Consider the following 16095-nt stretch of genomic DNA (forward strand, 5'->3'; position numbering starts at 1 on the left):
AGTGAAAAGTATAATATTTTATTTATAGTAATATATGTTTATATATAGTAATATATAAGTATAATATATAGTGGGTTCCAAAATTCTGAGACTACGTAGGATTTCTTTTTTCATTTAAAATAAATAGATAAATTAATAATAAATAAATAAAAAAATTATAATATAAATTAAAAAATAATAAATAAATAGAAGGATGGATTTGACCTAAAATGGATTATAATCTCTGAAATTCATGTAAATATAATTATAATATAAATAAGCTGCTACTTTCCACTCAATTTGTTGTCAATAATATAATTTGTAATGAAAATTGTTGTATTAAATTAGAAAAGAATGCAAAATACAACCATTTTCACTAGTCCCCACTGTATATACGGCCACTTTAATAGGAACATCTTCACCCCAGATCATTCATGCAATTATCCAAACAATCATGTGGGAGCAGTGCAATGCAAAACGAACGAACGAACAAACAAATAAATACATAAATCATGTAGATTCAAGTCAAGAGCTTGAGGTAATGTCCACATCAAACATCAGATTGGGGAAAAATGTGATCTCAGAGACTTTGGCATGGTTGTTAGAGACAGATGGGGTGGTTTGAGTATTTCAGAAACTGCTGATCTCCTCGGATTTTCACACACACAAATCTCTAGAGCATTTTAGGTAATGAGACACATTACATTTGGTCCAATGTCAAGAGGGCCGGACCAAAAAAGAATCAGTTTAGTGGCCAATAACACATCAACTCCTCTTATATGTGTTCGTTTATCAGCATTTATCAGAAAGAGACATATTGAATACACAATGCAATCTTCAACTCTGCAGTTTAGGTGAGTCTGTGCCCACTGTAGCTTTCTGTTCTTGATGGACAGGATTGGAACCGGAGCTAGTCTTTTGCTGTTGTAGCCTGTCTGCCTCAAGGTTTGACATAGTGAGATGCTTTTCTGCTCACCATGGATGTACAGAGTGGTTATTTGATTCTTTAGCCTTCCTCTCAGCTCAAACAAGTTTGGCCATTCTCCTCTTATCTGTCTCATCAGATAGGCATTTTCACTGTTCAATCTTACATCATTGAGAAAATAATCACTGATAAGTTCAGTTGATTTTGTTGTGTTGGCTACATTTCCTGTATGATATTTAAGCATTTTAAAATTGTGTCTGCTGTCATCAGTACAGAGTGTGTTCTCTGTGTTAATGATGATGATGTACAGGTAAATCACAGACATTTTGACAGCCGGTATCTGATTACAAACTGAATTCATTCAATAACCATTTTGCTATGGCATTCAACAACTTGAACAAAACCTGACCTTCTACTATATATGTTAGGAAACCACATGTAGCTATCAAGGTTTTAGACATCTTTAGACAGCCTGTTTTTACCACAGTGTTTATGAAACTGGATCCTTATTCAGCATGATCTTTGCAGCAAGACTATACAAGATCACTGATGTCATTTGGTCAAATATACATCATTAATGTTCAATACCAGTATTTTTGTCATTTTTTCCCCATCATGTTTTCCAGAATTCAGACAGAATGACATCTGAGAGATTTTCCCACACTCCCACACATATCGTGAGCTTACTATTATAATCTTTTACATGGGTTCAGAATAAATGGGAAAGAACCTTATAATACCAACATCACAATATGTACATGGTGTTTATTCACGTGTTGAGTTTGCATGCTTGTATCTCTATACATTCTTTTTTCCTGTTACATATTGATGTGCTAAAATATTGGCTATATGATACTGACCACAAGAGGGGGTAACAGTGAACAGTAAGTTGAAACAAACCTCTTGTCAAATATGCTGATTTTCTATCCATTTTCCTAAATGTGTTGACTTTGACTCACCTTAAACTTAAAACTTTTAATTATTAAGCAAAATATATTGTCCAGGCTGGTACTGAGTTTGTATTGTTCTTTGCTCTCTATGAATCTTTTGTTGAAATATTGAATCATTTTCTATTCTGATAAATATTTTATCTCACAGACAAGCAAATATGGCTGGAAAAATATTACAATCTTTAATTTAAGTGGATAATCAGACTGAGTAATAACAATGTAAATTTCAAGAGAAATTAAGCAAGATTGAGCATACACATCTCATATTATGAAATATGTTTTAAAGCCAGAAACATTTAAAAATTCTCAGTTCAGCTCTGATGAGTTTTGGAATTTCAGTAGTAAATTCCAAAAGCTTTAATAGCTTAAAGAGATTTAGCATCATTTTGAGATAAATTTTTAGATAATTTACATTTACTGTAAGCAGCTGCCGAGACAGGAAGTCACAGTTCCTCCCAGTAACTAACTGAATGAATTTTAATTAAATTAATGGAAGATAAATTTCATTAAAATTTTCATTAAAAATATGAGGAAGCAGAATCGGCTAAGAACTGGAACTAATCATGTAAGCTATACCGTATAATCAAGTTCATTCTTATAGTAAATAATGTTAAAATCTGTCTCTTTGGGTTATTCTATGCACAAATGTTATTCTACTTAGAGTATTGTCTAAATAGAGGCCAGTTATGACAAAGAACACTTGAGGATGCTAGTTATGTAGACTACAACGTCAAATACTTGTGGACATCTGACCATAACAATCATATGTGCTTGCTGAACTTCCCATTCCAGATTTAGTCCCGCTTTGCAGTTATAATAAGCTCCACTCTTCTGGGAAAGCTTTCCACTAGATTTTGGAGTGTGGCTGTGGGGATTTGTGATCATTCGGCCACAAGAGCATTAGTGAGGTCAGGCAGAAAGAACGAAAAGACAGTCAGTCTTCTTAATGCAATAAAAAGCATTAGTTCAACAATAGGATTAATGTTAGATTATATATATATATATATATATATATTGATTTACATCCAACATGGCTCGTATATGACGATCAGAATTAATCTGGTCACGCAGCTGGAATAAACAGACACACAAGTATTGACTGGTGGAACGGAAATAACAAGCATTTGCCAAAAGTGTGAAGTTCTTATTCAAAGAATGTCAGGAAAAACAAACTAGCAAATCATCTAAAGTCTTGTCACAAATCGCACAGTCTTTTCCCATAGTGCTCTATAGTGCAAGTAGAAGCTAGTGTTTGGTACTCTGTATGACAGACTTATCATTCTACTTCCATTCATTTTATATTCTTGTCACAGTGTCACTACGTCTGTTGTACGCTATATGGCCAAATGTTTGTGGACACCTGACCATCATACGCATAGGTGTTTGTTGAACATCCCAGTCCAGATTTAGTCCCCTTTTGCTCTTCTGGGAAGGCTTTCCATTAGATTTTGGAGTGTGGTTGCAGGGGTTTGTGTTCATTCAGATAAAAGAACATTAGTGAGATCAGGCGCTGATGTTAAGTGAGGAGGTCTGGGGTTCAGTCAGTGTTCCAGTTCATCCCAAAGGTGTTCAGTGGAGTTGAGGTCAGGGCTCTGTGCAGGACACTCGAGTTCTTCCACTCCAACCTTCACACACCATGTCTTCATGGAGCTCGCTTTGTGTACAGGGGCAGTGTGATGCTGGAACAGGTTTGCGCTTCTTAGTTCCAGTGAAGGGAAACTGTAATCCTACAGCATACAGAGACATCATAGACAATTGTGTGTTTCTAACTTTGTGGGAACAGTTTGAGGAAGATCCTCATATGAATGTGATGATCAGGTGTTCACATACTTTTGACCATGTAGTGTATTTGGTTATTTTAAGTTATTTTCTCAGCTTCCTTGAATAGATTACTTGACTAGATTGATCGAAAAAAAAAATGTAGATGATTAAACTTATCTACAGTGCAGTAAGTATTTAACGCTAAATTAGCAACTTGACCAGCTTGGCCTGTGTTTTGGCAGCTGGTCCTGTAGAATAGCATGGAATTTTCAGCAGGGTTATTAATATCTGAGCTAATCTTTCGCAAAATAACAAAATTTAACTTATGTAAAATATCCTTACAAATATATTTCTATCTAAAATATTTTGTCACGTACACGTTTGAGATGAAACCGGAACGTTAGTGCTGTCGTCTTATTTCCACCCGGGTTTTAATTGTACGCCGGACCAACTTCCTGAGTCGTTGCACGCGCGTAAGCTAGCTAAATAATCCGGCTAGTTAGGGACTGGAGTGGATCAGTATAATCTGATCGAGTCTCTTTCTCCTATTGCTGTTATTAAGTAAATATTGTGATCATGGAGCCTATTTTAGAGCAGCAGCGTCGCTACCATGAGGAGAAGGAGAGATTAATGGACGCCAAAACAAAGGAGATGCTACACAAGAAAACGACGGTATTTCTAGCTGAGCTAGCTGGCTAATGTAGCTGATAGAAATGGACTCCTTTCTGTTAGGATGAATGACTGCTAAAACCTGGGTGAACATTAATTAGTAACAGAAAGCTATTTGGTGTAAGATATGATATAATAAACCTTTTAGAGTGGAGTGAAACCTGAGAGCTTAGTTGTTTGTTGTCAGTGAAAACATTGTTTTGGTGAAACATAAGATAAACTTGTATTAATTCATCTCTCATGAGAAAATGAAAGTGTTAGAGAAGTGAGAATATAAGGTGTGAAAATGTTGAGAGACATGTAAATACACTATATGGCCAAAAGTTTGTGGACACATCACTATGATGCTTATATATTTCCACACATATTGGAAGCACAAAATTATCTATAATCTATAATTTCCTTTCACTGGAACTAAGAGGCCCAAACCTGTTCTAGCATGACAATGTCCCCGTGCACCAACCGAGATCCATGAAGACATGGTGTGTGAAGGTTGGAGTGGAAGAAATCATAGAGCCCTGACCTCAACCCCACTGAGCACCTTTGGGATGAACTGGAACACCGACTGAACCCCAGACCTCAGTACCTGATCTCACTAATGCTCTTGTAGCTGAATGACCACAAATCCCCACAGCCACGCTCCAAAATCTAATGGAAAGCTTCCCAGAAGAGCAAAAGGGGACTAAATCTAGACTGGGATGTTCAACAAACACCTATGCGTGTGATGGTCAGGTGTCCACAAACATTTGGCCATATAGTGTACAATAGACATAGTGACACTGTGACAAGAATATAAAATGAATGGAAGTAGAATGATAAGTCTGTCATACAGAGTACCAAATACTAGCTTCTACTTGCACTATAGAGCACTATGGGAAACGACTGTGCGATTTGTGACAAGACTTTAGACGATTTGCTAGTTTGTTTTTCCTGACGTTCTTTGAATAAGAACTTCACACTTTTGGCAAATGCTTGTTATTTCCGTTCCACCAGTCAATACTTGTGTGTCTGTTTATTCCAGCTGCGTGACCAGATTAATTCTGATCATCGTATACGAGCCATGTTGGACGTAAGTCCCTATATATATATATATATATATATATATATATATATATATATATATATATATATATTTTTAATCTAACATTAATCCCATTGTTGAACTAATGCTTTTTATTGCATTAAGAAGACTGACTTTTTTTTTTTTTTTGTTCTTTCTTTATACAGAGGTACATGGAAGTGAGTGCAAACCTCAGAGATGCGTATGAGGACAAAGATGGGTAAGAGTCTATTATTTTTCTCCTTCCACCTTTCAGAAGTATGCTGATTAATGGATTGGTTATGCTAAATTGACCCACAGGGTGTGTGTGTGTGTGTGTGTGTGTGTGTGTGTGTGATGCCCTGTGATGAACTGGCATCCCATCCAGGGCGTATTCTCACCTTGCACTCAGTGTTCCTGGGATAATTCCCGGATTCACCGACCAGGATAAAGTGTTTCCTGCATCTGAACGATTAAATGATCTGTAACATCGTGTCTAGCACTGCATTAACATTGCTTTTCTCTTTCTTTGCACAAATTCTCCGCACCAGTTTGAGAAAGGAAGAGCTGAGTGCCATATCCGGGCCAAATGAGTTTGCTGAATTCTACAACCGGCTGAAACAGATTAAGGAATTCCACAGGAAACATCCGAATGAGGTACTGCACCTTCACTCACTGTTGCATCTGCAGTTATTGTTTTTTTTTTTTTTTTTTTCTTTTCAAAATCAGGAATTTTGCTCTCACACACACTTTCTCGTCCACACAGATCTGTGTGCCCATGTCGGTGGAGTTTGAGGAGCTGATGAAGGCTAAAGACAACCTCAGCGAGGAAGCACAGAGTAAGTCATGGCTGCCTTCATATAGGTGCATGTCAGTAATTGGATTTACACTGCAGTGGCTCTGACAGTAGCGTCGGCTTTAATTCTAATCTCAGGTTTACTTTAACCTGCTTGTTATAAAGTGTTATCGTTTCTATAGTAACAGCTCATTCGCAGACACTTAAAAAAAAAAAAACATGGCAGATGCACCATATAATTAAGCAATATCTCACTCGCAATTGTGCAGTTATACTGTGTTGTGTAGAACGAAGCAGCAGGCTGAGCGCCGTAGTTAATCACAACAGTGCTGATAATCAGTATAATCGCACGATTGTGAGTGCCATATTGCTTTTATAAACAGTTCTATAAACAAGAAATTAATATCGAGTAAGTGACATTTCAGACACAATATGGCCAAATGTTCAGTTTATTTTTGCGCCACTAGAGGAAATAGATCCCGAAGAATCCACAATCACTTTATAGCATGTCGGCTAGCTAGCTCACATTAATTCGTACATTCCTGTTAAAGGTGCTTCTGGTGAAACTGGCTTCCCTTCTTCCTTTTCATCTTCATCTGACGAGCTTTCATATTTTAAGTCAAAAATTATATTCCTGAAAAGTATTGTTTGTCTGCTGATGATGTCACTAACACTACTGTAGTAACCGTTTCGAACTAGGAAGTGGAATTTTTACGTGGCGAACACAGACGAGTGGAGTGATACACACAGTGAAACATCCCAGTGTAGTTATAGGAAATATAGACACTCTTGGAACACCGCTCGACCAATCAGATTAGTGGAGCGGAACTGACTGTTGTATAATTTCCAATACCATTGTTTTATTCCTAACGTATGATATTTGCTGTGGTTGCAATTCTAGTCACGAGGCAGTTGAGTGTTTTGATTGAAACGAAGAGTGAACAATGAGTTGGTAGTTTGAGGTACTAGATAGTAGTAACTTAGTACTTCCTCTCTGTTCCTTGCTATCTAGCATTAGTTATCTAGATTGGATTATTGTGCTTGACTCTATTTTACAAATCCTAGTTCTCTTGGTGCTCTTGGCGTACTTTTGTTTATCCAGTCTTAATTACTCGGTTTTATACAGATCTAGTAGAGTTCACTGATGAGGAAGGATATGGCCGCTATCTGGACCTCCACGACTGCTACCTGAAGTACATCAATCTAAAAGGATCAGAGGTACGACTTCAGTTCAGTTTTCCCAATCATCTGTTTTCTGTATTATTTTTTATTTTTTTTTGATGACTTGATCTCATGCTCTGTTTTTAGAAACTGGAATACGTCTCCTATTTGTCGTCCTTCGATCAGCTCTTTGATATCTCCAAAGACAGGAAGAACGCAGAGTATAAAAGGTGAGTCGCTTTCATCAGCAATTTTTTTTTTTTTTTTTTCCCCTAATGGTGTGTTGGGATCTGTGAGAGTCAGGGAAAAAAAAAAAAGTAAGCAAGTAATAGGTTCTGATGTAAGGAATAAAACACAATGAGGCATGCTGTTATTGGAAAATAATCCAAGATGGCCTGACACAAAGCGGAGTTACTGTTACCATACCCAAGTTGATTATTTTCCAATAACTGCACATTCTAAAGATTTGTATTTCTGTTGTACCACAGCGCAATTTTTAATTCATTAGTGCACAACACGTCACTCTTTTTAACCATTTATTGTTACATTCGATGTTGTTCAACATCTACAAATCGAGTTCCTGTTATCGTTTTCGTTATCGCAGGTATAAACAGTCGTGTGCAAAAAAAACACACACTTGTGATGTTACTGAGAAACCTGAAAGCCATCTCTCATGAAGACTTCCCCATGGCAGAAGGCATATTAACCGCTGACACTGGAGACTCCTTCTTTAAGTGTTAAATAAACATCGCCTTACAGAAACCTTGTTTTACTTTTTTTAAATATCAACTCATTTTTATAAGTTTATTAGTAGCCTGAGATTACGAAAGTCCCTCTGAATGAGTCGTTACTATAGAAATGCTAACACATTACGATGAATCGTTATTTATTAATCTATTACCCGTGATTTGTGTTACGTCAAGCACTACTGTCCGAGTTGCTGTTAAAGAACATTACTCAACACTTTCTGAAGAATTTGAGAATTCAGCATTGCTGTGGTGTAATATATATTAATTGTTTTTTATTGATTTCAGGCAATGTTTTGAAGCACAGTTCCACCAGAAACAACTGATTAAGTGTGTAATCCTGTGATTTGAATCTGTGCAGGTATCTAGAGATGCTGCTGGATTACCTGCAGGGTTACACAGACCGAGTGAAGCCCCTGCTGGATCAGAACGAGCTGTATGGGAAAGTGCTGATGGACTTTGAGAAGAAGTGGGAGAACGGCACTTTTCCTGGCTGGCCGGTGGGTTTGAGTTAGGGCGTACTCACACTAGACCTGGTTACCTTGTACCATGTGCAAGCACGATTGTCCCTCTTCCCACTCTCCTGCCGGCCTGCAAACACATTGCACTTAACGCTCCGGGCCTTACGTCATTACAATGCGACTTTTTGTTTTGGAGAAAACAGGAAGAAAAGCGCTCTCGTACAGCACAATGGAGTCCGTCATTGTAATGTTACTTACTCTGTGGCGTATTTGGGGTCGTTTGCAGTGCGGTGACACACAGCCCGCTCACATGCCTCTCATATGCAGGATGGGCTGCAATAACTTATCTTGGAAAATAGTTATCTTTTTCAAAACAAGGTTTGGGTGACTAGTAGGTATCCTGTAAAGGAAAGACAATTTGAATTGTTTTAATTGTTGCTTTGTGTGTGTGTGTGTGTGTGTGTGTAACAGAAAGAGGCTAGCAGTGCTCTCACCCATGCTGGAGCTCATCTGGACTTGTCTGCCTTCTCCTCCTGGGAGGTAAAGCTTGCACTCACTCTCACACACAGCCGTTTCTGTCACTCTTAACGCCCTTTACTTAATTTATTTTATGTAGCGTGACAATTGCAAATATATCAGGATCCAGATGTACAAAGCTGAGAGACATATCTCAGAAGCTGTAATTATTGTGTGCTTTCACATACGCAGTGTTTTGTTTGTTTGAATTAAACCAACCCCGGTGTGTTTTCTTCTTTGGTGAGGTTTGTTAGTGCAGCTGAGAACACAGCAATCGCACTTGGACCAAAATAACCGGTCCTGATAATAATCTGAGCGAGATGATCTGGGTCCGGTTCCAATTCGAAGTGCACAAAGTGTACCAAACGTGACGTGTATTACGAGACGTGTGTGACATTTTTCTGCTAAACTCAGCCATCACAGAAGCTGTAGCACTACAGGAATGCCACGCATTCTGGAGACGTGGACCAACAAACAAAAACAGAAAATAAACAGTGGATGTGGCCCACAAAATATTTTAAACTAGTTATTTATATTATTCAGTAATATATTGAGAGGAGCGCTGTGTTCTCCATGCTTGGGTGATTTTTATCATTTCTGTACGCTTTGTTTACTTTTTTCCATCGCTGTATTTTTGACCAATTAGTGAAAGAGTTTTACGTGGATGTTTTCAGCCCTAGATGCCCCTCAGCTAACTTTTTTTTTTTTGCGTTTTGGTTTGTTAGATTACCTGCAGTGAAAAACCAAACCAAAGCAAATAGCAAATGAGCCAAAAGTATCAAATTTCACTCAAATTTAGACTTGAGTCTTGAGTCTAGCAACAGCTTTTTTGGTTAAATTACAGTGGCATAACAATAGTTTTGTAGCACTAACAAAATGTACGTTTAAAAATAACATACTGTGTAAATCAAATGATAAAGGTCCATTTGAATTCCAGGTTGTAACACTACAAAATGTGGGAATATTCAAGGGGGGTGAATACTTATGCAAGACATTGTAGCAAATGATTTAATCAACCAGCAGGTGGAGACATCTGGACTATTTTATTAACAGAACATGTGATCGATTTCAGGAGTTGGCATCACTGGGTCTGGACAGGTTAAAGTCTGCTCTCATGGCTCTGGGCTTAAAGTGTGGTGGGTAAGTGTCCGTGTGTCCGTGTGTCCGTGTGTCCGTGTGTCCCCGTGTGTCCCCGTGTGTGTCCGTGTGTGTCCGTGTGTCCCCGTGTGTGTGTGTGTGTGTGTCCGTGTGTGTGTGTGCGTGTGTGTGCGCTATCCATTCCTTACCAGCATCTGTTCTGAATCCAGTGATTTATACCGATTCTGTGTATAACGTGTGCCTTCTCCGTCTTTAGCACACTTGAGGAAAGAGCACAGAGACTGTTCAGCACTAAAGGGAAATCTCTGGAGTCACTGGATCCTTCTCTGTTTGCCAAAAACCCAAAAGCCAAGGGACCAAAAAAGTAGGTGTTTCAATTTTTTTCCCCAAAGTCCACCTGTGTTTTAGTTTGATACATGGAATACAACATTCACAACAATCATCTGTTTACAGGGACACAGAGCGTAACAAGGAGATCGGTTTCCTGGAGGCCCAAATTTATGAATACGTGGAGGTTTTGGGGGTACGTGCTCTCTAGCAATGCCTCATTTTCCTTGTACGGAAAGGATGGCAAAATGAGAAATTGTCTTTTCTTCCGTCATTACATGCTATTGCTTATGCCTAACTTGGACAACATGCACTTTTGGAGCACTTTTGGATGTAGTCTAATGTAGATCACTGCTCGATCCTGCAGGAGCAGAGGCAGCTGACACACGAGAACGTCCAGAGGAAGCAGGCTCGGACAGGCGAGGAGCGCGAAGAGGACGACGAAGAGCAGCCCAGTGAGAGCGAGAGCGAAGACGAGGACAACGAGATCATCTACAATCCCAAAAACCTGCCTCTGGGCTGGGACGGCAAGGTAACTGCAGATCGGAGGAATAAAGCGGAAGATCTTCTGACATGCTTGCTGGAAAATTCAAGCACATTTCATATCAAGGCTAATAGTTTTTTTGTTTTTTATTTATAGTTCCCCAGCGGACAAGTAAAATAAATCCTATGTCCTCTTGATTTTAGTTATCTTTTGAAAATTTATCCCAAGAGGATAATAGCTGTCTTGCCTGGAATTCATATACTCGTCTGTATTAATGGCACTATTACGTTACGTTTGCTATCACATTTTAGCCGTCCTTAGGTTGCTGGGCAACCAATACATGGGACTGGGCTTTTACTCGCCCACTAGGCTAGCTAACGGATTTATTATTTGTCCGACCCGAATGTTATCTGCATCGAGATGATCTGATAGAAATGAGCTGCTTGTGGATGAGCAAACAAAGTAATAGCGCTGTAAGATATGTACTGATTATTGTTTGTTGGTTATAAATAGATATCTGTGTTAAGGCATGTTGTGGTTTTTATAATGCATGCTCATACTGATTTATTTATTTATTTTTTTGGATCTTCTCTCTTTAGCCCATTCCTTACTGGCTATACAAGCTTCATGGCCTAAACATCAACTACAACTGTGAAATCTGCGGGAACTACACGTACAGAGGACCCAAAGCCTTCCAGAGACACTTTGCAGTGAGTGCTTATTTCACTGTCTCACCTCACTGACGCAGCAATTTACTGCTTTTAATTTCAATAACGTGATTCGTTTTAAAAGTTAACAGAAGAGTTTAGCTTCTTTGCTTTATTTCTGATGAAGATATTACAGAGCTGCTTTATGTTCAGCTTGATTTGGAATAAAATTTTCATTATTCTTTTCGAGTTTGTTCAGCTTTAGTGTTGTAAAGCAGCATCGTACTTCAGTTTTAAGAACTTCATTATTTCCTCTAGTATAGCTTCATTAATAAATCTTAAAACACCTCCTGACCAATCAGAAGTGAGAATAGTTACCATGTACAATATATATTAAATACTTAATTTATGCCTGTATGAAAATTCTTTTGGATATTCGAATTGTCTTTTTTTTTTTTTTGTCTCATGGATGGCTGCAAGTAATATTTTACTAAAACATGCCCTATTTCTGGTGTAATTTAGCTACAAATGAAATTAAATGCAGCTGTTGTGTGTAATCTGAGACATTACTGTTACAGTGCATTGTGTGTTACAGTAATATTTCTGAACCATTCCTGCTTACTGTGAATTAAAACAAAATAATCATTTCTGTCTCTCGTAGGAGTGGAGACATGCACATGGTATGCGCTGCTTGGGCATCCCTAACACCGCCCACTTTGCCAACGTCACCCAGATCGAGGACGCGGTGTCCCGTGAGTCCAATTACTGACGTTTCTAACTGTTTAAAATAGATACTAGAGTTGAATGTGTCCTTGATGAAGGGACTGTGTTTAGATGAATATATATGTGTGTGTGGTGACCTGGGAAAACCCTTTACATGGTGAAATTTTGATATTCTACTATATATATAGCTTACACAGACATTCTGAATGTAAAAAAGTCGAAATTTAAAGTCTGGTTACTCCCAGCAGTGAAAAGGAAGAAAATCCTCACTCTGTTTCAGCTGTGGTGCAGAAGCATCGTGCATATTTTAACACGTGGTATCTGATTACAAACTGAAATGATTAGACTTATGTCTGTTTCACTGCAATGCACATGATCAAAACATGATCAAAACATGACATTTGCTGTATGAGGAGCTAGTAAGGCTTTAGGCAGACTGACCCAATGATGCAAATCACTGCAATGATCTTTGCAAAATGTGATATATATTTACAATGTCTGAAGTTTGAGGTCTCAAAGTATGTTATAAGCTTAAAAAAAAACCCAGTTTTTTTTCAATATTTGCCTGAAATCAGACACAGCAGCCTCTAACAGGTTTTCCTAGACCACCACACACATGCAGTTACACTGAAATTGATCAACTGTTTAATTTTAATACCTGATTGTTAGTGTTTTAATTTGAAAGTAACCAAGACATGCATGCTTAATGAACTGCCAGAAGAATGGCATGAAAAGAAGATTCATGTTTTTTTCCCCCCTTTTGTCTTTTAAACACACACAGTTTGGTCAAAGCTGAAGTCACAGAAGGCATTAGAGAGATGGCAGCCGGACACAGAGGTGAGTTATTCTCTTACATCCGCCAATCACAGAAGGAATTGATTGCTACTACAGACACTGGTACCATGTTTTAATTTTTTTCACCCCCATCTTACCCTCATCATTCATTCCTTTTTTTTCCTTTCTGTTCACGCTCTTTCTTTCAGGAGGAGTATGAGGACTCCAGTGGAAACGTGGTCAACAAGAAGACCTATGAGGATCTGAAGAGGCAGGGGCTGCTTTAGATCGTCGCATAAAGGCACCATTTCAGGAAGACATGCACCGTAGAAAACAACCTTGAGGACCCCTTATGATTACGCTATATATATTTTTAAATCTCGGGTTTCGATTATTCGTATGTATCTTTTGAAAGTACATTTGTGTGTTTTTATTATTAGAATATTCTCTTTTGTGCATTCTGTAAAAAATGAGACAGGTATTCATTTCGTTATTGAATAAATCTGAGAACATTGTGTCAATGTGTGCATTGTTTTTGTCAAACATATGTATACACATACACACATATCTTTGTACACTCTTGATCAATATGGGTGTCTGTTACAGACTCAACTACAGACTGCATTGTAAATGAAGGTGTTTTTGGCTTATTGCTTAATGGCCTTTAGAGTTTATATAATATATATTATAGTTACATTTAATGATGTGAAATTTTCTGCAAGACAAGTTAGTTCCTGTCATGTTATAGCATGGTCATATAAACAGTCATTCCCTCACCAGGCTTTCTTTTTTTAAGACAAAAAAAAAAATGCAACTTCATGTTACTGAGACACCAGAAGGCTCAAAGTCTTGTGTCCGATGCGCTAACACTGGAGACTCCTTCCATAAATGTTAAACGTCTTCTTACAGAACGCTGTACAGATAACACTGGTCTTATTCTTCTCCACAGTAATGCATATAAACCCCATTTGCTATATTCCTGTTACTGACCATGGAAATAAACTATTTAGAAACATAAACCTGGCACCATGAAACAATCTAATTTTACAGGGAATTGAATCAATAGGGTTCATGATGTAACTAATAGTCAGGAACTAAAACATCAGCAGCTGTCAAATGCCTTCACACCGAAACCATGCGTTAAGTACAGTAGTTACAGTAGTTATGAAGCTCACAATTGCAAAACATGACAGTATATCTGGCAAGGCTTCTTATTAAAAATGTAAACTCAAATTAGGCTTTAGGAAATGAAAAGCACATTGTACCTTATGCTTCACTTGAGACCATGTTTCAAACCAAAACAAATTGGGTAACATGGAGTCAATTTGCAAAATCTGTGACCGGCTCCAACAGATTTAGTAAAGTAACAAGATCAGGCTGAGCAGCATGAAGTAGAATAATCCATCATCTGTCAGATTGGCCCTGAGGTGAGCTCTAATTTATTAAACACTGAAAAAATATGTATATCTCTTATTAAATGCATTTTGAATCTTACAAATATGGCAAGATGTTTGCAAGATTATTTTTGTCCATCAGTTCAAGCTCTAAGAATCTGTTTCCAGTTTGGATCTGGGCCTGAAGCAATGTAGAATCAGTGTGCTTTTCATAAACACTGATTTCTATCTATAATAATCTATAATAATTGTCGTAACTGAAATCAACTCATGCACTGAGAGCTCTTTCTGTTCCAGATTAGCTTTGTCAGTTAGTTACTGCTTTGTAGCTTTATAACTGACCTGCAGGGGTGGAGAATACTTGCATTTCATTACTATATTTAAGTATTATTTTGGCATATGTATTCTTTAGTTGAGTATTATTGGAACTGAATACTTAATTACATTTTTTTCTAATACTTGATACAAATCTCAAAGGTCTCTTCTCTCATCTAGCCAATGATTGTACACTATATATACACCGATTGTCCATAACATTAAAACCACTGACAAGTGAAGTGAATAACACTGATTATCCCGTTACAGTGGCACCTGTCAAGGGGTGGGATATATTAGGTAGCAAGTGAGCAGTCAGTTCTCGAAGTTGATGTGTTGGAAGCAGGAAAAATGGGCAAGCGTAAGGATCTGAGCGACTCTGACAAGGGCCAAATTGTGATGGCTAGACGACTGGGTCAGAGCATCTCCAAAACAGCTGGTCTTGTGGGGTGTTCCCGCTATGCAGTGGTTAGTACCTACCAAAAGTGGTCCAAGGAAGGACAACTGGTGAACCGGCAACAGGGTCATGGGCACCCAAGGCTTACTGATGGATGTGGGGAGTGAAGGCTAGCCTGACTGGTCCAATCTGACAGAAAAGCTACTGTAATACAAATTGCTGAAAAAGTTAATGCTGGCTATGATAGAAAGGTGTTAGAACACACATGTGGACGACTGGGTATGTGTGTGTGTGTGTGTGTGTGTGTGTGTGTGTCGGTTACCTGTCGAAGAGAAGGCACCACGATGCACTATGGGAAGAAGGCAACCCGGCGGAGGCAGTGTGATGCTCTGGACAATGTTCTGCTGGGAAACCTTGGGCCCTGGCATGCACGGGGATGTTACTTTGACACGTACCACCTACCTAAACATTGTTGCAGACCAAGTACACTCCTTCATGGCAACAGTATTCCCTAATGACAGTGGCCTCTTTCAGCAGGATAATGCTCCCTGCCACACTGTTCAGGAATGGTTTGAAGAACATGACAAAGAGTTCAAGGTGTTGACTTGGCCTCCAATTTCCCCAGATCTCAATCCGATCGAGCATCTGTGGGACGTGCTGGTCATCAAGTCCGATCCATGGAGGCCCACCTTGCAACTTACAGGACTTAAAGGATCTGCTGCTAATGTCTTGGTGCCAGATACCACAGCACACCTTCAGAGGTCTTGTGGAGTCCATGCCTCAACGGATGAGAGCTGTTATTGCGGCACAAGGGCGACTTACACAATGTTAGGCAGGTGGTTTTAAAGTTACGGCTGATTGGTGTACATTATCCTTAGAATGGGCTCAGTTTAACATCCGATTTGTAACATCTGACTGATGTCAAGAATCACA

General features: G+C 38.5%; 1 protein-coding gene across 1 annotated transcript; it reads left to right on the plus strand.

Moving 5' to 3' along the window:
• The first annotated feature begins 4045 nt into the window (after positions 1-4045).
• On the plus strand, positions 4046-13571 carry sf3a3 (splicing factor 3a, subunit 3). Its single transcript, XM_026942446.3, has 17 exons — positions 4046-4287; positions 5306-5353; positions 5512-5564; positions 5875-5980; positions 6090-6162; positions 7246-7337; positions 7428-7510; positions 8388-8526; positions 8959-9027; positions 10076-10143; positions 10358-10465; positions 10555-10624; positions 10796-10960; positions 11512-11622; positions 12221-12311; positions 13064-13119; positions 13266-13571. Exons 1-17 carry the CDS (start codon positions 4192-4194, stop codon positions 13341-13343), a joined length of 1506 nt encoding a protein of 501 aa, XP_026798247.1. The 5' UTR covers positions 4046-4191; the 3' UTR covers positions 13344-13571.
• Positions 13572-16095: the final 2524 nt, after the last annotated feature.

This window comes from Pangasianodon hypophthalmus, chromosome 29, assembly GCF_027358585.1.
Source record: "Pangasianodon hypophthalmus isolate fPanHyp1 chromosome 29, fPanHyp1.pri, whole genome shotgun sequence".
Taxonomy (NCBI): domain Eukaryota; kingdom Metazoa; phylum Chordata; class Actinopteri; order Siluriformes; family Pangasiidae; genus Pangasianodon; species Pangasianodon hypophthalmus.